This window comes from Fistularia commersonii, chromosome 9, assembly GCF_037954325.1.
Source record: "Fistularia commersonii isolate RoL2024-O1a breed Wild chromosome 9, RoL_Fcom_v1.0, whole genome shotgun sequence".
Lineage (NCBI taxonomy): Eukaryota > Metazoa > Chordata > Actinopteri > Syngnathiformes > Fistulariidae > Fistularia > Fistularia commersonii.
The window spans coordinates 10439508-10463088 of record NC_141292.1 but is presented as its reverse complement, the minus strand read 5'-3'; the positions used below and the strand labels follow the sequence as shown (position 1 = coordinate 10463088).

General features: G+C 46.7%; 1 protein-coding gene across 2 annotated transcripts in view; it reads left to right on the top strand.

The window, feature by feature from the left end:
* Nucleotides 1–1647: 1647 nt before the first annotated feature.
* sh2d3ca (SH2 domain containing 3Ca) overlaps nucleotides 1648–23581 on the top strand; it is a 33806-nt gene continuing 11872 nt past the window's right edge. For both annotated transcript variants that reach the window (XM_086152425.1, XM_086152424.1), the window contains exon 1: nucleotides 1648–1948. In XM_086152425.1, coding sequence (XP_086008551.1) covers nucleotides 1841–1948 — 108 coding nt within the window. In that variant the 5' untranslated portion in view covers nucleotides 1648–1840. The remainder of the gene's footprint in view (nucleotides 1949–23581) is intronic.

Here is a 23581-nt window from a genome sequence, read left to right as displayed (position 1 = left end):
AGATTAAGAGGAAAAAAATAGATGTTTTTTTCGCCTCTTCTTGTTTTCCTCTCTTCTTATTATCCAGGGTAACACACACTCCACTCCTTACCCCACCAACATCTCTCATTACGTGTCTCTGCAGCAGTGCAGATGGAGCTAAATGCAAAGTCACAATTTTGGATGCTGTCAAGGCTCTTGCAGTGTTGCCATGGCGAAGCGTCCTCAATGATGTCACTCACTCAGGACCTCGGAAGAGAGAGAGAGAAAGCGAGAGTAGGATCGGAGTGAGAGCCCAACACCCCTTCTGGGATCTTGCCTCTGCTGGCATGTGCAGTGTGTGTGTATGTATGTGTGTGTGTGTGTGTGAGCATGTGTGTGTGAAATGGGCCGTTGAAAATCACATGGTGTTATCCTTGAAACACCTGCCTGCGTGTTTCATCTTATAATGAGCTGTCGAGCTGCAGTCATTATTTCACTGTAACAGCTAAAGGATGCTCTGAGGCTGCGCATGCTTGTGTGTGTGTGTGTGTGTCTGTGTGTCTGTGTGTTTGTATGAATGGGTGGTTTAGGGGGATCCTACTTTTTTTTTGGTTCTTACGTTTAAAGAAGGCTGGGTACCAGGGAGCACCTGCATCACTCCTCCTCTCCCTCATATTACAGCGCGTCCTATTCAATAAATGTTCATTGTGTGTGTGTGTGTGTGTGTGTGTGTGTGTGTGTGTGTGTGTGTGTGTGTGTGTGTGTGTGTGTGTGTGTGGTTGGGGAGACCCTACTTTTTGGTTTCTTTTTTTTGGTTTCTTTTGTTTAAAGAAGGCTGGGTACCAAAGAGCGTGTACATCACTCCTCTTCCTCATATATCTTTATTGTGTGTGTGTGTGTGTGTTTCTGTGTGTTTCTGTGTGTTGGTGGGGTACTTATTTTTGGTTCTTCTATTTGAAGAAGGTTATGTACCAAAGGTTGCCTGCATCACTCTTCTTCCTCATATATCTTCAGTGTGTGTGTGTGTGCGCGCGTGCACGTGTGTTAGGTTAGTGGTAGGGGTAACCTTGCTTTTTTTTTTTTTTTTTATCATTTCATTTTTTTTAATTCTTTCATTCAAAAGAAGGTTGGGTACCAGGGGGCGCCTGCATCAGTCCTCCTCTTCCTCATGTATTTTCATCATTTTTTTTAATCATTTTTGCTGCCACCCCTTCCTGCCAACTCCACCCCCCACCCCCCTCACACACACACACACACACTCCCTCCACCTCGTGTCAGCATTGTCTCAGCAGCACCAAGGCGGTTGTGTGTTGGTGGAGGGGGTCGTCAGGTGGGTGGGGTCTGCCTGCAATTCTCCGGCGCTTCTCTCTTGCTCTCTGCTGCCGGTGCGCCCCCGCCCCTCCCTCCGTCCCTCCGGCCCGCCCTCCCCCCCACCCACGCTCCTTTCATCGGCGAGCAATGAGGTAATCCCTCTCGGCTCCGAGCGGCAGTGCAGCGGCGGAGCGGCGCCGGCGCGGGACGGAGGCGGGCCGGGATGCTCCATCTGCCCGCTCCTCCAGCGGCTGTCAGCGGCTCTCTGCCCGGCTCTGCACCCTGACCGGAGCGCCCGATCGCCCGCCGCTTCGTCCTCTCGCCACCCCCGGTGGTGGGAGGGGGGGGGGGTTTGGGGGTGCGCTGTGCGCGGAGGTTAGTTTTTGTGTTTGCATCGGACGCCTGTTCTTTTTGGGGGGCTTTTTAGCCAGACAGGGTTGGGACAGGCTTGCGGGGCGGGGGGGGTTTCAGTTCGGACACCCCCCCTCCTCCCATCCTCTCCCGGAGTGACAGAAAAAGGTGCGGAAGAAGGAAGAGCGCACTTGGAGGAAGGTGTGCGTGTGTGTGTATGTGTGTGTGCGTGTGTGCGCCCACCATGACGGAGAGGTGCAGCCTCTGGAGCGCCCTGTCCGCCGCAGCCTGCTGCTTCTACCGGGGCTCCTTCATGCAGGTGCAGGTGAGTGGACCCCCCCCTTCCAAATATACATTTCAGATAGAAATGCTCGTCAACGTGCATCAGTGCAATCGTTTGTGTGTATTCCTTAAGGGTGGCGGTGTGTGTGTGTGGGGTGCTCACTATCCCGGAAGCTGGGGTAATATCAGCCTACAAACTGGTAGATGAGATGATATCATAGCCCGAGCAGGACTGAAGTGTCGGATGGGCTGTGAAATCACCGCAGAGAGAGAGAGAGAGAGAGAGAAAGAGAGAGAGGAGGGAGAGATATCAGGTGATGTGATGGAAAACAGCTCTTTGAGAGTTTTGTGTCTGAATAAGATAAAGACAGGAATGTGTGTCTCTCTCTCTCACACAGTAAGTGTGTGTGCATGCCATGAGAGTGACATTGTGTGTGTGTGTGTGTGTGTGTGTGAAGGGTACAGTACAGGCTGAGCAGTACAGTATCAGTTGTACCCGGGGTCTAATTCTGGCCCGGTGTTTGAAAGCTGATCTGTGACCTTATCCACGGGACAGAATGATAACGGCTGTAAAATGGCTTCATGTGGCCACGCGTGTTTTCGCTGATGAAATTCTCTTGAGTGTCAACTTTGGGAACTCTGGCTTTCCTCTCCATAGTTTTCGACTTGTCAATAATTTCCCGCGGCGGGTTTCGGGAGGACATTGGATTATTTGATGGGAAAACGGGAGGCTGGCGACTTTGTGGAGCCGGGAGACGTCGAGCGGGGCCGGAAGTGGTTTTAACTTAAATGGAAAAGTGTCTCTTCCTCTTCTCATCTTGTTCGTCTTCTTATCAAATCAAAATCTGCACACTTGTAGTTTTCTTGAACAGTTAGCAGTTATTTTCTGCCAACGGGACGTTTAATCCGCGTCCCGGATCGCGTCGGAGTTTGTTTTCTTTCACCGAGTAGGTGGAGGAGCTTTTTCTGTCACGGCCTTGTGATGATGGTGGTGGAGGGGGTTGGGGGCGTCAGAGGCGGAGGAGTGGTAAGAGTGACGCAGGAGCTTAATATTTAATTCCCTGCAACATGGCTCTGTTTACAAACAGTTTGATCTTGTCTGGAGACCGATATTGATCCACCCGCCGACCATTGTCATTAAAGATAGGCCGTCGAGGACAAGACATTATCGTGAAACCCGGGCAACATCTGTTACCCCGGGATCCGGAGATACAATCACACTTCTCCCTCTGCACTTTCACTCAAAGACGTATTGACACGTTTGTCCGCCCCTCGGGTTATAATCGTTTTAATATTCACACAATCGACTCATTGGATCGTATCTTCTTCGCTTAAAAATCGGTCAGTCTCCACTGAGGGGTGGGGAGGCATGTTCTGCCCCACTTGCACAGATTTTAAGCAGTTAGTTGACAGTTGGGGTTTGGTTTCAGGATTTTTCTCTTTCCCAATGTCCGCCAACAGCAGCCTGCTTTAACAGACTGCTCTCTCAAGGCTATCTTTGCTACTAGCAATACTGGTTAGCAATCGCATGTTTTGTCACAACCGCTCATGTAGAAATGTTTTGTATTAATACTTTTTGCACGCATATGTCGTATGTCATAATACACGTCGTGATCAACGGGTCTCCGTCGCATATCTTTTACGTATTCTTCGATATTCCAAAGCACCCAATAGCATCGGACAGCTTTTAAGTCTTAGACGGCAGAAAAAATCAGTGAAACCGTGCGCTTAAGTGTGCTCGGCCCACATCGGATCTTGGATTGTGTGCGATATGCAACAACACAACGTGACATATTGCAATCTGCAGTGTGGAAAATACACAGTATGTACGCAACTGTTCGCAAATATTGACTTATAAAGTTTTCATACTGGCCAGTATGATGAAGTATTCCGATGAAGTATTGTGCAGTATTGCAGAATGTATAATGTTGCACCAGAGTGCATGTGTGTGTCTGACTGCAGCTGTACTCGACTGGGCCGGCCATTCATTAGTGGTCACAGTCCAGTCTAGAAAAAGGAAAAACTGCCTCTACTACAGTATGTTTTCTTTTCTTTAAAAATGATATTTTTGCAAAATACAAACCACTGAACAGGCCGAATGAGAAGTGGGAGGTTTTTGAGGAGTGACATGCGGTGGTAATGTGAACGGTGACAGCAGTGTGTGTGTGTGTGTGTGTGTGTGTGTGTGTTTGTGTGACCTCAGCTCATCAGCTGTATCAGTGGAGGGAGATTACATTTGATCCCCTGGTCTAGACTGCTGTACGCACACACACACACACACACAAACACACAAAGAGTGTAACCATTGTGTCTACATTAAACCCAGTGCTTCCAGCGCGTCTCTGTAACTGGGACAATCTGACTGCCCCCTGGACCTCGTGTAATGCCCCTCCCCAATCAAGCCCTTGGAAACAGACACACACACACAAGCACACACAGACAAAGACATAAATAGAATAATGGACACAAATATCCACAAAAAAGTCAGCTGTCCTGGTTTTTATTTTTGTTCTTTTTTCGGTTCGGAAATAAAACTTGCCTGCCTTTCTGCTCCTCCTCCTCCCACACCCTAACCTCATCCCCCTGCCGACCCGAGCAGCATGTGGCCGCCGTCGTGCCAACAGCCGGCCACGCTGTCCTTTAGCTCCCCCGGCTTCCCTTCGTCGACCTCCAACCCGGCAACATGGCACCTCTCTGCCAGCGTGGACCGGGCGTCGCCGCCTCCTCCTCCGGCGAGCAGACTGTTCTCTCAAAGAACTGTAACTCCTGTTTCCTCGTTGGGGGAAAAAAGTTTTGCTCATTTATTTATATATATATGTGTGTGTGTGTGTGTGTGTATAAAAAGTTTTGCTCATTTTTATACATATATATATATATATATATATATATATATATATATATATATATATATATATATATATATATATGCTTACAAGGTTTATTGCTTTTTGTTTTTCCTCTGTTTGCTGTGAGGCTTCAGCTTAACGCCTTGTCTAAGTGGCTTCTATGCTTTTATTAGTTGTTTTTTTTTTTTTTTTTTACAATAATATTAAATCCCCTGCAAGAGGCCGGCACTCATCTTTAGCACTAGCCAGATCTCCAGTCTGCAACATCTGACTGTACTTTATGTTGCTGTCTTCAGATTTTTAGTTCTTTTTTTTTTTTTTTTTTTTTTTTTTAAGAGATAACATGGAATTTCAATAATAGCAAAGGCCGGGTTAGTTTTACCCTCCCTCTGTCGCAGCAGGGTAGCCGGCAATCATCTTGTCACTCAGATCCCCAGGGGTCCCGGTGGTTTACCCTGCACCCCCACTCGCCGTCTCATCAGTGCTAAGCTAGCTATAGAAGATATGCCCTTGCCAATGCCTTTGTGTGTGTGTGTGTATGTGTGTGTGTGTGTGTGTGTGTGTGTGTGTGTGTGTGTGTTTTGCTGTCTGTCCAAACCAGAGAGGGAGCCCTAGCCAATTGGTATGTTTTAGTATTGAAATATTCACCATGTAATCCCCTCTTCTCCACTCCTCCTATCTCGTTTTCCCTCTTGCCCTCCTCCCAAAAGCTTTTCACCACAAATCCTCTTTTGGCGTGCCTGCCTGTCACACCCTGCAGGCTCATGGTGTGAAGGGCAGCTGTGTGTGTGTGTGTGTGTGTGCGCGCGTGTATGTGTGCATGTGTGTGTGTGTGTGCGCGCATATGTATGTGTATGTAAGTGTGTGACATACAGTCAGTAAGTCCGAAATTGCCTTGTTCCAGTGTCCACATCCTCATTAGAGGACTGATGTTTTTGGCAGTAATGAGGAGCAAGACCCCTTTGTGCCAGTCGCATATTTCTACTCAGTGTGTTTACACACACACACACACACAAGCACTAGTGCATGTAAGTAAGTTTACTTATGCACATGCATGCTGGGGCCAGGTTATTGATTGAAATTCAGTGATTTAAATCTTCTAAATCAAAGTAACAATAACCGTTTAACCCTTCTACCAGTGTGATACTCTGCAGCAAAAGGATGTGGCAGCGTAGCGATCTCCTTAGCTGACGGCGCCATTCGTATTTCGCGGCCATACCAGTCCCGTCCTGATCTGCGGAGCCCCTACAAGGCCGATAAGGTCCATTTTATTGACAAAAAAAAAAAAAAAAGATGCCTGCCAGCTAACGGATGATTTGTTAGCAGTTCGCTTCACTTCCTCAGCCTGGATCAAATCCCAGAGCACGATACAGATACTTAGAAGTTGCATAAGGCCAAAATATCACAAGTCGTTTAAATGACCCTTAAAGTTTACTTGTAGCTCACACACATTCGTCTCCATTGTTTAAATGTCGCGGGTTTCTGGCACACTGCATACGGTGGTGCATGATGCTAATCGAGGCGTATTTCCATAAATAGATGATGGTTACGGAACAGAGCCGAGCCTATACGCTTTTAAGTACACCGTTGCATTACTGGACTGGAAGTGGACTGGAACATATTGACATTTCGTCCTATGTTTACGTTCCCCTGTTTTCAGCCCTGCTTTGTTCGGTTCTGTCCGGACAACATCACCATGCACTAGAATTTTCTTTGTGGTTTTATAATTTCATTAGTTTGAGCTGAATTATAATGCTTTGGGTTGACTATGTTGTTAAACGCTCCTTTCCGTGGATACAGAGACATTTCCCTTGTAAAATAATATGAATATAATTACGCATCTAATATATTTTGACACCCCAATCTACGGTACAATCCAACTTGCGCCTTGTAAAACTACAAATACCGTGAGAGTTGGTGGCTCGCCAGGGCAAGACAGGAGTCCATTTTCTGGTCAGTTTAGCAAGGATGCTAATCATTGAGGCTTTGACAATCAAACAAAGTTGGGCTTCAACCCCCTCGCTAGAGGATTCTGGAAAGGCGTCCTGCTTTCGCCTTTGCCCGTGAGTGAGAACTGCCATATGCAATGTAAAGATGTGAGTTTGAGTGCAGTGCCGCTGACTTTTCGATGAGGACAGTCTCCTCCAAGGCACTTCCTGTTAGTATAAACATACTGTAGATGCTAATTAGACGGGAATAAGGGAGACCCGAAGTCATTAATTCTTATGGAGGGGGATGATGAACACTGACAGACAGATCCCAATGGCTAATGTTTGATCCAATGGCCATCACGACTCAGAAATCTCAATATCCAGAGAGACCTTTAACACAAGGGGATGTGATTTTTATTTATATTTTTTCCTAAATGAAATAATTAGCAATTTCCTAATCCCCATTTAGCGTGGTTTATTTGCAAAGAGAACTCTTCCTGCCAGTGGCTATGTTTCACACGCTAGTCTTTCCTCGTGTCTCTCTTCATTAGCATCTGACTTGCACCCCGAAAGTCAGAAAAGCTTAGTTGTCAAGATTTTAATTCAAGACGTGGTTTAAAATTTCAAGGAGGACTATTTGCCTGCACGCCATGCATAGCTTTCTCCGACATGGTCGGTCAATACTGTTCAGACTACAAATGTAATCAGCAAGAATTCCAATACTGCGCGCTCTATCTTTCAAACGTAAATTTGGATTTAAATGCGGATTCAGTTTATGAGCATTACTGTGGAAATGTGTGTGGTTGGGAATGTGAGTGAAATCACGCCGCCACAGACGGTCCAAGGCTCTCAGTTTGGTAGAACCTAGACTGATATATGAAGAATAATCATACTCAATTCCCCTTATGCAAAGATGACATGCTTTAGTTTTCTCCTGTTTTAAGGCAGCTAAAACCAGCTATGCAAACTTAGAAAAACCCATCAGCATCGTTTTTGGAATCTTTGGGCTACAGTTTATGAGAATTTTATTTCGTCACGCTTTCTTTTTCGGATGAAACGCGACATTTTACATTCTTGTCATTTGGTTTTAAACTCAGGGGGGTGGGCGGTTGACCACCTCCAAAGCGAGAGATTGTTTAAAAAGGTCTTTAATTTTTTTTTATTCCCATAAAGATATTTGGTGCTAAGCCACAACAGAAAGTGAAGTGCCATTGGCCCTCATCCACTGCTGTCTGGTGAAAAAAGAAAAAGTATTCTAGCTCAGTTTTGTCTTCATCCCAGCTCAGGACGTTGAAGTAAACTCAGAATACCCCCTTCTGCTGCTGGTCACCCTGAAACATCTCAAGGTGACAGGCGCTCCTCTTTGTCAGCGGATTACATCTGATACATATATATTAGCTCCTTTTGCACTGTGGGAACATTTTGCAATTCCTAGAACCTTTCCAGGAACGAGGACGTTTCTTTGTGCATCCGGGCAGCATAGGAACCAAACGACAGTGGACCTCAGGCCCTTTAACTCCTACTCTTTGGCAGGGTCTGTTTATGGTTAAAATGGAACTCATATGACCTCGGTGCTTGGTGATTGGTAGAAGCCTTCCCATTTATAGATACTTCTTACAGTGCGCCATTTTTATAAAAAAGTATTGTGGTCACTGGTCAGCTGTCTTCTTTCGACTTGAAAGAAAATGGAAGGAACCTGCAAGAAATGGACCAACGAAGAAGTCTAAGCTTTTCTGTCCTGCTACAACAGAGCGGGAAATAAGTACCGAGTTAGCTGGCAGCAGCAGTTTTCACACAGTGATATAGTGTGGGGAGAAAATAAAAACCCCGAAATCTAGTTGACAGCCTCTGGTTATTAGTCCCACGATGCAGAATATGAATGCTGTGGCAATTTGGCTCTCCGCGATGTCCACGTTGTTGTCCTCCTCTTCGCGATGCACGAAGGTACACGTCGCAATCGCTTGTGTCACACCGTTCTCTACCGAGCTGCCTTACTGCCTGTGCCAATGCAAAATAAAAAGGTTCCCCCGGGGGAGGGGAGTTCCTGGAATTAAATTTCAGCTGGAGAGTTCTAAGAACTGCTTTCTTAGAACTGTTCTGTCCAAAAGCGCCTGTTTTGGATGCACTGCACTTCCACCTCAGTCGAGCATCCGTTGACGACATGAGGAAAAGAGCAAGATAAATACATTATGTTTCGCTATTCAGGCCTGATGGGTTTCAGTGAAAGTGCAGGATATGACATTGTCCGCGCGCAAACAAGTAAAAACACAAAAAAGAAGTCTGATATTGCGAACTCCTAGCCGCCGGCCAGGATCAGAGAGCCTCCCCGGATCGGTTAATCACATTTCAGACTCTTCAAACAGACGCTCAAACCCTCGAAATAGTCTGCTAAGGAACACCTGCCTGCAGATTGAGATAAAGATGGTACGTTCCAATTACACAACCTTGTTGCCGTTCAGGTAAAGGCCTCAAGTAATCACTTTAATGAATATTTAGAACGACATGCCGGTGTTTTTATCGGGACCACGCAGCCATTTTATTCATTCATTTCGACTCTTTATTCACATTTGCTATTTACTGGATGTCGTATCGTTTAATAATCATGCTGGTTTCCTTCCTTCTGCGTACTTTAACTTAACTGGTAGAAAGAATGCAGACTGTTTGTGCACAGATTTCATTCCACGCTGAATGTATGTCAAATGGGTCGGCCCATTTTTTTTCTCACTGTTTTCTCCACAGACTAACCAGGGACTTCGTACTCTTCCTCTCCTCCTCCTCTGTTCCTCAGAGTTGACGTGCAGGCTCGAACAGCACGTGTCCGTCAAAGTCTGTAAGCGAATCGAGTCCTCAGAAGTACTAAGCTGAGGAAATCTCACACCTGTGGACACACACACACACGCACAAACACATGCGCCGCTTGCATATGTTGTGATAGACGCAGCTGAGAGGGAGTGCGGCATAGTGAAGGGATTTGATGCAGGGGGGCCAGCAATTGTTTCACTGCCTTCATCCTCGACCTCCGCTGACCTCGCAGAAGGCAGAGGCTGTTTGATCGGCGACGGCCGCGGCTCGAAGGGCCGACTTCCCCCGCGACAAACAAATAGCCGCGTCAGCGTGAGAGACCAACGCTCTCACGGTTCTGACCCCCAGCTTTGCGATACAAAGGAGATTCTCATGGTTATCGAACATAAAAATGTTTATGAAGTAAATAATCCCCCCCAGTCGACACTGGCTGAATATTACTTCCAGATTTTTCATCAAGCGTGAGCGTCCAGGCTCAGATAATCAAGCATCATTTCTTCTTCCTGATGCTGTTTTTGTTTTGGTTTTCGGAATTTCTTATAAATTTCATGGGATGTGTTTGATTTATGGAAAACCTCTGTGGACTAGCAATGCGTCATTTATTTTTCCCCAGTTACCAAAAGACCCAGGATTGTTAAAAGTGTCTCGGGACACAAAACGGGAATGAATGCACGATACCTCGGCGATGTGTATCACAGCAGCTAGCTTTGTAAATTAGCACAGCCGAGGTCTATGGATATTTGCATTTGTTAACATTACATTTCTTTAATGTCTTTTTAATGCCTTTAGCTCCGCTGCGTAGGACGCACGCGCCGAACTCGCATGCGCGCGGACATCGCTGAGGCCCGGCATCCAAAGTAGACCCTTAATAGGGACCAGATTCAGAATCCCAGACACCAAACTGACGTAATTAACCCGAGATTTCACAGCGTGTCCAGAGCCGCTCTATCCAAATTAGATTGCGCTTGTGGCCATGTATAGTGCGGACACAGCGATCAAACGGCGGACCGCGCGGGACTCTGTCGTTGACTTTCAGCAGGAGTTTAGTGTTTTAAACAGAGGGATGGATGAGAGCGGTAGATGGCAGTCACCACATCTAATGTCTGTAATGAGTAAGCAGAAGAGTTGTGATTCAACAGAGTAACTAACAGAGCCTCCAGCAAGGCAATTACGCCTCATACGGGGACGTCTTGCAGTGTTTTATCCCGCTTGCTAAAGTGGATTTCTCGATGTCAAAATTGGATTTGTGTATTTGTCAGATCTGCATTTTGTTTTTGTCTTTTTTCCTTGTTTTTTCATACCGTTGTAGCTACAAGACATTTCAGGGCTGGTTTGCATCCCATGATAACATTTGAAATCCTGCAAGAAATCACATCAACTATGCAGGCAGTTGCAAGTTGGAGTGACATCATAGTCTAAAAAGGGGCACTGGGTTGGAGAGAGAGTGTGTGTGTGTGTGTGTGTGTGTGTGTGTGGGTGGTGTGAGGGGGAGGGGAGCATAGAGCGTGTAAGAGAGAAACAGTGTAGGGAGAGTGAACGCACATCACTTGTAAAAGGCTATCACAAGTTAATTTCCCATGAGCGTCTCTTAGCAAAATATGTGTGTCTAGTGCAAGTGTTTACACTTCACACCTTCACACACATGCACACACACACACACACACACACACATTACCTGACGTGTTGGTGTATTTTCTCCCTGTGTGCTGAAAAGCCACTGCAAGGGCAAGACTGCCCTCAAAAGGAGTGTGTGTGTGTTTGTGTGTGTGTCTGTGTGTGCATCAATCTGAAGAGGTGGTGAGAGTGTGTGTAGTTTATTGCAAGTGAGAGAGTCGAAGCTAGCACTAAAAGCTCCATCTGCATCACCATGACAACAACCCGGTAACAACAGAGGGACAACACCCATTTCAACTCCCCCAACCCCCATCAGCTGTGTGTGCAAGTGAGTGCATGTCTAATTACTTACATTTGAAAGTGTGCATCTGTGAAAACTGGAGGAGAATTTCCTGTGTGTGTGTGTGTGTGTGTGTGTGTGTGTGTGTGTGTGTGTGTGTGTGTGTGTGTGTGTGTGTGTGTGTGTGTGTGTGTGTGTGTGTGTGTGTGTGTGTGAGAGAGACAGACAGAGAAAGCATCCATTAGGCAGCATCCCAGTAGGTACTGTCTGTGTCCCTGAATGATGGACACAGCCCTAATAGCTCTGCCTGTATGCCTCTGTGGGGAGTGGTCACACACAGACACACACACACGTATATACACACACACTCCATTGGTGCGTATGTATGAATGGAACTGATACCTCAGCGTTGCTCTCCCACTGTCTGCCTCGGCGCAGCCAATTGCTCGGCTCCCTGCTCAACCTCCAGGAAGGGATGACATCATTGCTGGCCAATGGCATTACAGCTCTAGGGCGTGCATCTCTCTGCCTGTCTGCATGATCAGAGGTGACGAGGGAGGGAGGGTGCGTGTGTGCTCATGTGCCCGTGTCCGTATGAGCATGTGTCCCAAAAATACCGCATCGACTCCCCCCCCCACACACACACCACCGCCACCACCTATGAGATCAAAACGCTCCTCATTTCTATTTCCATTTCCTTGACATCGCGCCTCCATATCTCCTCTTCCAGCATCTTCTCTTCCCTCTGTCCTACTTTCCGCCGTTTGTTTACCTCTCTTCTTTTTCCCGCCCTTCTGAGTTGCGGCCGCATCAGCAATGCGTGGCAGTCGTGTCTTGTTGCATGCACGGTCGTGTTAGTTCGGTGCCAAGGCCAGATGAGAGGTCATAGTACAGTGACTAAGCAATCTGTGTTGTGTGTGTGTGTGTATGTGTGTGTGTATTTGTATGCACCGACACAGCAGGGAGTTCGATGTCATCGTGACTGCGCGGATAAACTTTTCCCCATGACTTTTCTCCAGTCGACTTTCAGCCTCTCGCTGACGCGGCCTTCACATTGTAGTTTTTTTAAGATTTCACAGCAGTTTCCGAAATGTTAAGTGACCCACGCTTTCTGCTTCACCTCTGAATTTTATCAAATCCGTCCGCAAAGGTGAGATTCACCTTTGTGTCCAACCAAACACATCGCTTGCATTTTTACTAATCCTCTCACATTTTGTTTGGCAGGAAAGAAAAATGATTTATTTAATTTCTGAGAGTTGATTGGAGCAGCGGAAAGAATTATGGAATAGTAGAGGTGGAGGTGGAGCACACAGGGACTGGATACCGGACCCGCCCTGCATTCAAAGTACCTCTGTGCTGATGCACGTAATTTCCAGCACTCGGATTTCATGATAAAATCCCTCTTGTTGTAATTTCAGTGCCTTCCCTGTGTTTTGCCAAGTCAAAGTTGTTCATAGCATACAAGCCGCCATGTTGTTTGCATGCTAAAGCTGATGGAAGCAGTGCTGCAAAAGTAAGACGCTCTTAGCAAAGTACATTTGATATATTTTGAAAAATAGATACATTTTACCCTCAGGCAACAAACAGCAGTGCGGTAATTAATACTTCCACCTGACAGCAAGAAGATTCCTGGATGTATGTTCAACATGACGTGTCAATGAGAGAGTGATCAGGGCCTGATCCAGGGTGAACCCCACCTCTCGCCCAACGACAGCTGGGATAGGCTCCCTCCAGCACCCCCGTGACCCTGAGTGCAGGATTAGATAGATAATGAATGAATGAAAAAATAATATTTACCCTCCAGTAAGGCTACTTCCTGTTTCACTACTTTCCCTCCCCCACATGTCCACTAGCAGTTAGATGGCGCCAGCATGGACAATCAGAGTGATGTCTTGCTATTGGAAACTGGAGAAATTAGTGGCATTGGCAGGGGTGCGCAGGTGCACGTGTGTAAGCCTGGAATTGCACGTTTAAATTTATGCACACTTCTCTGCCCACCCCCTGTGTTTTTTAACAGCGGGAGGGTTCAATATTGACGAGTCCTCAGACCTTCCATCCATCAGCGCGGTGACCTTTTACCTCAAAAAGCCTGCAAATTAGCCATTAAAGGTTCAACCCACAGAGGAGGAGATGACAGTGACGGGCGGTGAGGCCTAAGGGGTGATAGGAGTGTGTGTGTGTGTGTGTGTGTGTGTGTGTGCGTGCGATCTCTTTCTTGAAGAGAAAACACAAATCCCCTTTATTTGAAAAAGAGCATCTGTCACCTTGACAACACAAGTACACATACTCTGACATTATAGTTGATCTGAATATAACAAGTTATCTTAAAAAGAAATTATGCATTGAACTAATGTTGTCATCTTGTTTTCGGTTTATGAAATATCCAGTGGCCATATATTGTATAAAGATGATTTAAATTTGATGTCATATTGATCTGTGACTGAAGCCATAGCCAATCGGTGGACGATAGGTGGCAGTGACGGAGAAGTAAAGGGGAGCGAACGTCGGCGGATGCAAGGTTTCCGGAGGTTTCCATCAGAAACGCGCATCTATCTCCTCTCTCCTTAGCCCGCTGATGCATCGGTTTTCGCCTCGCCGTGTCTCACAGATGGAACAAGGCGATGCCCCCGCTGTTATCTAAATCTAACACACGCGCACGTTCGAACCCATCTACGCTTCGGTCAGTGCTGCCGACGGGCCGGCTGAGCGGATCGCAGGGGGAGGAGGATGAGGAGGATGATATGATATGTGGAGGGATGTCAGGCTGAAGCGGGACCCCGGGCCGTGGTGAGGGATGATCTGCCAGCGGTGAGATGGCGAGGAGGATCACTGGCAGAAGAATAAATGAGTAGAGACGGAGGAGAGGAAAAGTCAATGAACGGAGGCGGCGTGACGTTTCTTTGCGACGCAGAGGGGGGTGAAGATGATACGAGCCGGTCGGTGCGATAAGGCGGGATGAAAGGCCGCGCCGTTCGTCCGAAGTGCATTGGGAGGCGGAACGAGAAGCTCGCTGTCAACTCAGAGGAGGAATACATGGTGGTGAAGTGACGGGAAGGTTATCGATGAGTCATATTCCAAAAGGCCAGAAGGAACCTGAAGACACCGGAAGAGACGGGGGTGGGGCTGTTCTTTACACCTTTATATCTTTACATCCCTATCAACATAACGCAGGCGGGTCGGATTTGTGTTCTTCGCGGAAATGCGAGTTTGTCGGATTGCATTTTCTCCGAGTTCCCGCCTGTCATGACCTCTCAAGTCAGAACGCAGAGCGATGCAATGTTTATAAAGAGTGCGTCCGCGCATCTGATCATCTCCGGATGCCTCGCTCATTTAATATCTGCCTGACCGAAAGATATAAGTCAGCGTAAGTACAGTCTTGGTGTGTTTTTATGCGAGCTGAGGAGTTTGACTGGCAAGATTTGGCCTCGCTGCTTTGCGTTCAACCAGAATCTGGCTTTTTACAATGAGATTTTAATCAGTTCTGATCCATATTCGTTCCATCTTGGGGTTCTTAAAGTCTTGCTTGGCCCTGAAAAAGACCAAACACACATGCAAACGCACATATACACACACACCAGGCAGGCAGTCCAAACCCAAGGCGATGCTACAATAAGTGCTCTGAACCAGCCGTGTTTTCCCCTTCAGTGCACCCCAATGCACATGGCAGAGCACACACACACACACACACACACACACACACGCACGCAAGGGGACACATTAACCGACCTCCCACACGCACACATACGTTTTTTTCTTCGGGGAATCACACCAGCTGGGTCGTGCAGAGTATGGAGTTACCATAGCAACACTTATAGGTGTGGCACTGCTGATTCGACAGGATGAGATGTTGCATGCGATCCCCCCTGCCGTGATATCCGGGCGCCATATCTACGGAGCTTTTAACACCTCCAGGCCACGGCCTGTGTTTCAGCTCCTGGAGGAGGAGAGATGCTGGAGGAACTTCTTTTGCCAGTGGGAAGAATTTTGGGTTTTTTATACTGGCCTATACAGGTTTAGATCATTGAACCCCTCCTCAGCTGTTTACCAATCCACATGCATTAAGTGGGTGTCCAATCACATCTTATGATGTGTCGTCAGCTGATGCATCAACCTGATTTGATTAGAATCGTGTGGAAGCAGGCCGTCAATTTCACCCCGGCGATCGTTCAATCGAACGCATGTCAACACCGATGGGATCGGAGCGGCAGCCCGGGCCGAGCGGGTTTTCTGTTGTTTGTTTGTTTGTTTTTTGGATGCGGGGGTTCTCATGCAGAGGCTTTGGGGAAATGGCTCGAGGGGTATTCATTAATGCATCATTAAAAGCTGTGTGTGTGTGTGTGTGTGTGTGTGCGTGTGTGTGCTGCATACTTGTGTACATCTATTTAAACCTCTGAGCGGTAGTGACTGTTCATGACTATGAATATCAAAGTGTTTGGTTTAGAGGTCAACCAATTAATTTTTTTTTTCCTTTTCTTTTGGGGCATCAATACAAATTTTTTAGATTCCTAAAATTAGGCCAAATATACACACATTTTTGGCTATATTTTATTTTATTTTTTTACAATAATCCTAACTCCAAAGCATTATCTACAGATTAAATGCTATCTAAATCTTTTACAAGTTCATGACCTTCATTATGCCGACGCTGCGCCGGTGTGTATTTTTAATCTTTCAACAAAAACTGAGTTTGAAGCTGACTTCACAGCAGGTCTTTAGGGTTTCAAGTCTAAATCCCTACAAACACGGGTTTGCAAAAGAAATGTCTCGTGATAAATAAAGATTAAAATGAAATTGTCGCCATACCTGAAGTCAGGAAAGTAAAAGATTAACATGAACCTCTTGTAATTACTAGGTATTTACACTCAACTCTGACCTAAAAGCAAGCTTATCAAGTTAGAAGCCCATTCTCACCGCTTAGAAATGTGCCTAAGATCATGATTTGTAGTTTTATCTTGAGCTGATGTGACACAAATTAATATTTCTGCCAATAGCTGCTGCTGTAGAATGAGAGGACGATAAGACCTTTAGGCAGCTGACTCTCTGCATAATGTCCTTTGGCACATACAAACACACACACACACACACACATGAGCGTCATGGACTGGACTTCAAATAGCCGCCGGATGTTGGTCAGACGGTTGATGAGGAAGAAGGGATGCCAGAGCAAGGCAAGGAACGGCCCCGATACATCATTGAGCTGGATACAAAAGGCGGGAAAACAAAGTGAATCACAGAGGAAGAGACATTAAAATATGAATGGTGCTCGTCGACAGAGACCCAGAGGAAGAGGGGGGGTTTGGTCCTTTGAAAGGGAGATGCTCAAGCCAATATGGTTTGTGTCTGATGGGTCTCCATCCCGATAAGTCCCAGGATAAAACGCACACACACACATATATATATATATTTTTTTTTAAATGAAATGTAAATGCATGCGTGTTTCAAAGCGGCATGGTGTTTCGACAACCGTCATTTGTCAGAGCTGTCCTGAGACGGGACCGACGAGCCCCATCAAGAGCAGAAAACCAAACCAACAGCCGTCATGGCGGACTGTAAGATTTATTGACGGCTTTTATAGTCAATGTCAGGTGACATAGTCCCACAACCCCCTTCTCTCTCTGCACCTCTTTCCTCCATAACCATTTTTTTTTCCACGTCTTGGCATTGAATTGAATCACACGTGTAACAATAATCCATGAAATGTGAAAATGCTACAAAAACAAAGATTTTTTTTTTTATCTTTCATTGACAATGCGTCATTGAATGCTGAATTAATTATAGACGGTTAGAAAAAATGCTTAGAAGCGAGGGGTTGGGACATTGACATGGGGCGGTGGGTGGTCGTGCTAATTAGAGCTCGGGTGTGGCCACAGTGAGGTGGATGAGTGTGGGGGTTATCTAACACATGCTTATTCCAAATGACCTAAAGACCTAATTTCCATCAAACCCCTCTTAAAAAAAATGTTTAGCATAGGTTTTTTTGATGAATACAGCATGCAGAGGAAAGAGATCTGATAGATAGGCAGGAGCGGTGCACCTCCCGCTGTCCCAGCGTCAATGGAGCTGTATGTCATATTCATCTGCCACTCAGCGTGGGGGTCCCTTCTCTCTTCCACAATGATTGACCGCTTCGGCCTGTGCGATGCACTTGCGCGTCTATGTGTGTTCGTGTGTGTGTGTGTGTGTGTGTGTGTGTGTGTGTGTGTGCTTGCACGTACTCTTACATCACTGCAGTGAGATGCGCATGCACGTTACCTGAGGGTTATGGAGGGCCTCGGAAGAATGAGAAAAAGCGTCACCAGCACTCCCTCTAATGGTCATATCATTTCACATGTGAGCCGCAGCCCCTGATACCTGCGTGAAGCAGCAGGGACTGGAACACTGGAAATCGGGCCTGGGGGCACGGAGGGATTACAGGGGTCTGGAGAGTAGCGATATTGGCCTCATATGTATATATACACCCGTATATTATGCGTAGACGCCTGTGTGTGTGTGTGTGTGTGTGGGTGGGTGGGGGGGGGTAATGCGAGATGGAAGGATTCTAGGGTCTTCATGTCATAATCCCCCCGTCTCTATCGTCCCCAAAGAGTGGTGAAATTGAGTGGAAAGGGGGGATGTATATGCGTGCGACCACAGTCAGTGCATGTGAGACCAGGAGGCGGGGTCCTCAGCGTGAGCCAGTTCCTACCCCCCCCAAACACCAATGCCGCTTTAGGGCGTTGCCATGGCAATAGGGTTAGAGGCTGGCCTACCAGCTCAAGAGGAGAGGGTCCTTCTGACATATTCTTAGATCCAAGGGCGCCACAGTGCACTCCATCTGTATGCTTTATTTTTTATTTCTTTTATGTCCCGCTTCTTGCACTTGTGTGGCGAAAGCAAGCACCGCTGCATGAAAAATAGTAATCAACAGAAATAGTCTGGTCCCAGAAGGGGCCACGATCAGTTATAATTACTCCTCTTACGAGCTTTTCGTGTGTTTTTCTTCTGAGATTTTCCCTTTTGTCAGGGCCTCTGATGTTGATTGATCAGTTTTCAGCCCCTCTGTGGCACTGTGGTCGCCGGGGGTAACCGAGCGGGCCATCTAATTGGCCCGCTGTATGGAAATGGGTGTAAATTAGGCGATGGATCCCGCTGTGCAGTCGGATGCACTCGCACCGACGCAATCGGATGGGAGGTCAGAGGGCCGAGCGCGCGCTCCCCCCCTCACGGTAGGAACAAATGCGATCGGGGAAAAAAAAATAGGCTGAGAAACTCCATCTTGAGCAGAAAAAAAAAATCGGACCCACCGGGACCAAAGCGAGTTCTGAACCAACCGCCCAAACGAACGGATCCGAACCTTTAACAGCGCTCCAATCTTTGATAACCCACTCTTACTTCCCTCCTACCTCAGGCCTGCACGCACATAAAGCCTCATCCATCAAAGGTGCCACAGTCTAACTCACACACACGTGCATACAGACACACACACACATGCACGCACTAATACGCACAGACTCCTCTGGGGAGCCAGAACTGCATCAGCTGCTAAATTGCCTAAACTCTCTCTCAGCAGCTAATGGGCGACCTGTCTTCCTCTCTGTGCGTCTACATTAATGGGTTTTCGCCGCCTGTCTTCCTGAACTAACCCGTCTTTCCGTCGTCCTGTCTCTGCGCCTGTGTCGGTCGTTTTTCATACTTGATGTCTTTTGTTATGATACCCCGGGAGGGGGGGTCTCATCAACCCTACGTTAAATCGTGATCTCACGTGCTTTGGCTTGCGCCACAAAACCCGAGGATTTGTTTTCTGAAAGGTACGCCGTGCGATAAAAAAACCAAAGGTAACATATCAGGTCATACCATTAAGATTTCTCAAAATCAAGCCATCAGCCATCAACCAGCCCAGCTCAGGGTGGCTTCACTCATTTCTTTCCCTCCGGTATAGTTTTAGATCGATTACAGTGTCCGGGCGACACTGTAATCATAGTTTCTCAGAAGGAGAAAGCCTATTTCAATAAACATTTATTGGAATTGCACGTTAAATAAGCTCTAGGCGCCGTATCGTCAGTTCAACAGTCGCCGGCCTGGTTGGCGGAGGACAAGAAACCCGAGTTAGTGATACTACATCAGTCAGAAACACTACTCCTGAAGACGTTCCTCCTCCGCATTCATTCCCGGACTTCTCAGTGTATCTGTATCGGAGGCCGACATGCGTGAAGCAGGGGGGTTGCGGGTTGAAGCTGCGGCGGAAGAGCGAGAGAGCGAGACGGTGCTCAGTGCCGACAAGTTCAGCTGAGTGTGCTCAGTGCAGAAAACCGAGTGGTCTGCCGAACAGTTGAGAGGAACCTCGCAGGGTGGAGGTTTGACCCCCCCTGTGGACTCCTGGTAAACCGGCTCCGGGATTGGTTGTTATCACAGTCACTTCCTGCTTTTTGAAATGGTAGTATTTCAAATTGATACAATATATTCATTTTTGGATCGCGTTTGCGTTGCATGGGGGAGGGCAGAGGCTCAGTGTCTTGGGTCAAAGATACGTCTTCACAGCTGGGGGCAGAAACAGGAACCAGACTGCCACACCGACGGCGCCGCACCAACCATAAATCTACTTTCCCTCCCTGCAAGGCTTGCTTTTTGTAGCCTGGTGATATAACAAATATATAGATATCAATATAAACCATATGCCCTGTAAATCACTGATACATTTGATCAGGGATCAACATTTAGATTTAGTCTGCAAATTGGCCGGACGCTCCTTCCCTGCCCCTCCCTCTGCCCGGCTGGCTCGATATGCTCGGCGCGGCTTGACAGCTTGACAGCGTGGAGCCTCTGCAGCTGCCTGCCCACTTAGAAGGCAAGAAGAAAAAAAAAAAAAACCTCACTAAGTACCCTGCAATTCTGTGCTACTTTAAAGTGAATTAAACAGGATTCTGTACTCGCTTTACAGCCCTTGTAAGTTTTTGTGTTTTCGTTCACCAGCACCACAAAGAAAAAGGCAGATTTACGAAAAGGAATAGTGCAAAAGCAGTAAAGTAGTAAATGAACTACTCGAAGGAAGAAGTACAATGTCAATAGTAGCAGTGGAGATACTCGTAGAAAGCAGGTTGATGTAGTACGTGTAGTATAAATACAGGGAAAGTAGCAGTAGTACCGGCTCCTGCCTCGTGCACTTGTATTTCTGTCATGTAGCTGACGGAAGACAGAGGGCTCTTCTTTCCTCCGCATACCAACACACCAAATGAGCATAATGTTAAGTTGCCGTGGCGACCAAGGACTCCAGCGTTGGTATGAATGTAACTCACCTATTCATGGTGACAATGCCAGGAATGTAATTTTGGTCTTTTGATGTGGCCCGCTCCACCCTGGCTCCACCGCCTTGTCTCCTTTTGTGAGCGGCTAGCTCCCCCCCCAACAGCGATTTTTTTTTTTTTTCTTTTTTATTCCCAAACCTGTCTTTGCTCTGTCGCCTTTTCCGCCCCCCACCACCACCCCTCCCTTTTCTTCCATAAAAGCAGGTTTGCCGCGACGGTGCTCAGAGGGCCTCTGCGCTCCCCGTAGCTTAACATTAAGAATTGGGCTAGTCCAAGTGGAGTGCTGTCTGAGGCTCTCGGTTGAAACGGCTTTAGAATAAGAATTAAAAAAAACAAGGATAAATTAAAGAAATAAGCAAAGTATTCCCGGAGATGAGAATGGAATAGCCGTACCTCCGTTTCAAACGTCACCGCACACAAACTTGCCATGCGTGCTTTGCATCGCCATGGCTGCTAAGCAATGCGTCCGCTAGAGGGCGGTGCAGAAATCAGAGTTCTGTTTCAGAAAATAACAGACATACAGACACAATAGCCACAATAATAGGCTATTTACTCCAGGGAAGCTGCTGTTATACATTTTAAGGAAGAGGCAGAAAAGAGAGCAGGGTTGACAGAAGTGGCCGTTAGAAACGTGGCGGCACGTGGGAGAATTTTTATCCCGACACCATATTGTCTTGTTCTTTTAATAACATTATTTTAATGAACAACATTACACAGGTAATGAATGCAGATAGCAGACAGACTCTTCCGCCTGTATGCATATTTAAAAAAATATATACATAAATATCACAGACAACAAGTATGAAAAAGGCAACAAGGCTATTGACAAAGAAAAAAAAAAACCATACTATTGATAATTAAATAACCAAAACCCATGTGTTATCTTGTGAGATTGACTTTTTACTTTCATGTGAGTTTTCCAGAGGAATTCTACAAATCATAAACTAACACAGTTGTCGTCAAAATATGTCGTTACCAAAAATGTTTCCGATGAGAGGGGAGAAATTCCAGTCCGGTTGCCACGAAAAGATTTCGAAAATAATTAACCGTGAGCTGGATGACTAAAAACTTCCATAGACAGTAATATAACAATAATACAACACATAGACATTAATATAACAGTAATACAACAATACACAGAAAAAAATTGAACTGTAAGGAATAAGATCTCAAATTGCTCTAACGCCCCCCCCCCTTTGCCCAAGTTCAATCCTTGTGAAAACGGCAGCCAATCAGGAGGCTCACCTGTGTTTATTTTCAATTCTACATTTTTATTGAATAGTGTACATATGAAGAAAACTTCATTAGACCAGGATAGCACACTACCATGTATTTTTACACCGAATTACGATAAGTTAATCACCAACTTGCACACGTACACACACACACACACACACACATACACATGCACATTTTACTGCTTCGTTTGATTGTATCATAGTCCCATAAAGGCTGCCAGCGAACAGAATCCAATTCCTCAAAATTCAAGTTCTTAGAACGCTACTTTCATGTTGGTCGATTGTGTCAGAACAGGGGTTGTAATAAATAAAGAGATGAAGTCTTCCGTACAAGCTTTTCCTTCAACAACTTTCGGTTTAGTAAATCTTTGATAAAAAAGAATAACAGTACATGACTTTCGAGTGTGTCGCTCACCATATGTGAAGGATGGCTTTACCCGCTCCGAGGGCAGGGATTTGAACCGGCAGCCTCTTAAAAGCTAAAACTCACAAACGACAGCGCAAGTGTCAAGCGCCCGGGTCGCGACGACCATTTGTGGCTCAGAGAGCGTCTGGGCGAGGGGAACGCTACAACCTTGACCCACTTCGACTTATGGATTTCAAATACACTTAGTTAATGAGGGCGGTCTGAGTTACCGTCGCCCTGAGTGGATGTTTTGTGATAAACGACGCTTTCCCGTCCGTTTAAATCTTCGCAGATGTTTTCGCCGCGGATGCATTTAAAATGGGCGGCTCGTTACATTTAGTCCTGCGGATTTTTTTTCCCTCCCAGGCCGGGCTGCTCGGATAAACAGATCGGGACACCTGTGCTCCGGTTCATGCCGCCGTCTCTCCCTCCGCCTCCGCTAGCACCGGAGTTTGTCAGCATCTTTGTCAAAAAGCGTTCGTTGTTTTTCTTTTTTTTTTCCATCCGCTGTTTTTATTGACGTCCTCTTTCGCGGCCCCTGAGACAACATGTCCCCTCTGATGCCCAGCCTGTTCCACTGACTGCATCATAAATAGAGCCACGCTGACATTTCAATTTGCCCAGTAACCCCTCATACACACACACACACACACACACACACACATACGTACACACACACGGGTGCGCACACCGGGTTCATTGTGGAGCATCAGTTCAGAGGCAGGCCTCCCCTGGGTTTCCACGGAGACAAGGAAAAGCAATAACTGCACACTTGACCCCTCTGCTCTTTCATTGGCCTTCTCTCTCTTTCACACACACACACACAGCCACACACACCTCAAATCTAATCAGGGAGATTGAGCCTCCGTGGCGTTCCTCCTCTGCCCCTGAAGAGAGGAGAGCAAGAAGGACAAGAGAGGCAGAGGAGAAGGGAAAAGCAGCGAGGAGAACAGGAAGTTAATAATTTCATCTTGCACTGACCTGGAGACTATGAGATCGATTGTTTGGCCCTTGTAGTCTCCTCTTATCACACACACACACACACACACAGGAAAGCAGTATGAAAGTCTGCATGCACACATATCATCACAGTTACCCGCCCTGGACGACTGTTGTTCGGCAACAGACTGACAACTTCCCAAAACCCGGGCTGGCTGGGAGGAGACGGGGGAAATGGGCGGCGGAGAGAAAGGAGAGGAGAAGAAGTGAGAGACTGAAAGGAAACAACAGGAGGAACGACAGCCGGGCCTCGGCGAAGAGGCTGTCTACTGTTTGTTT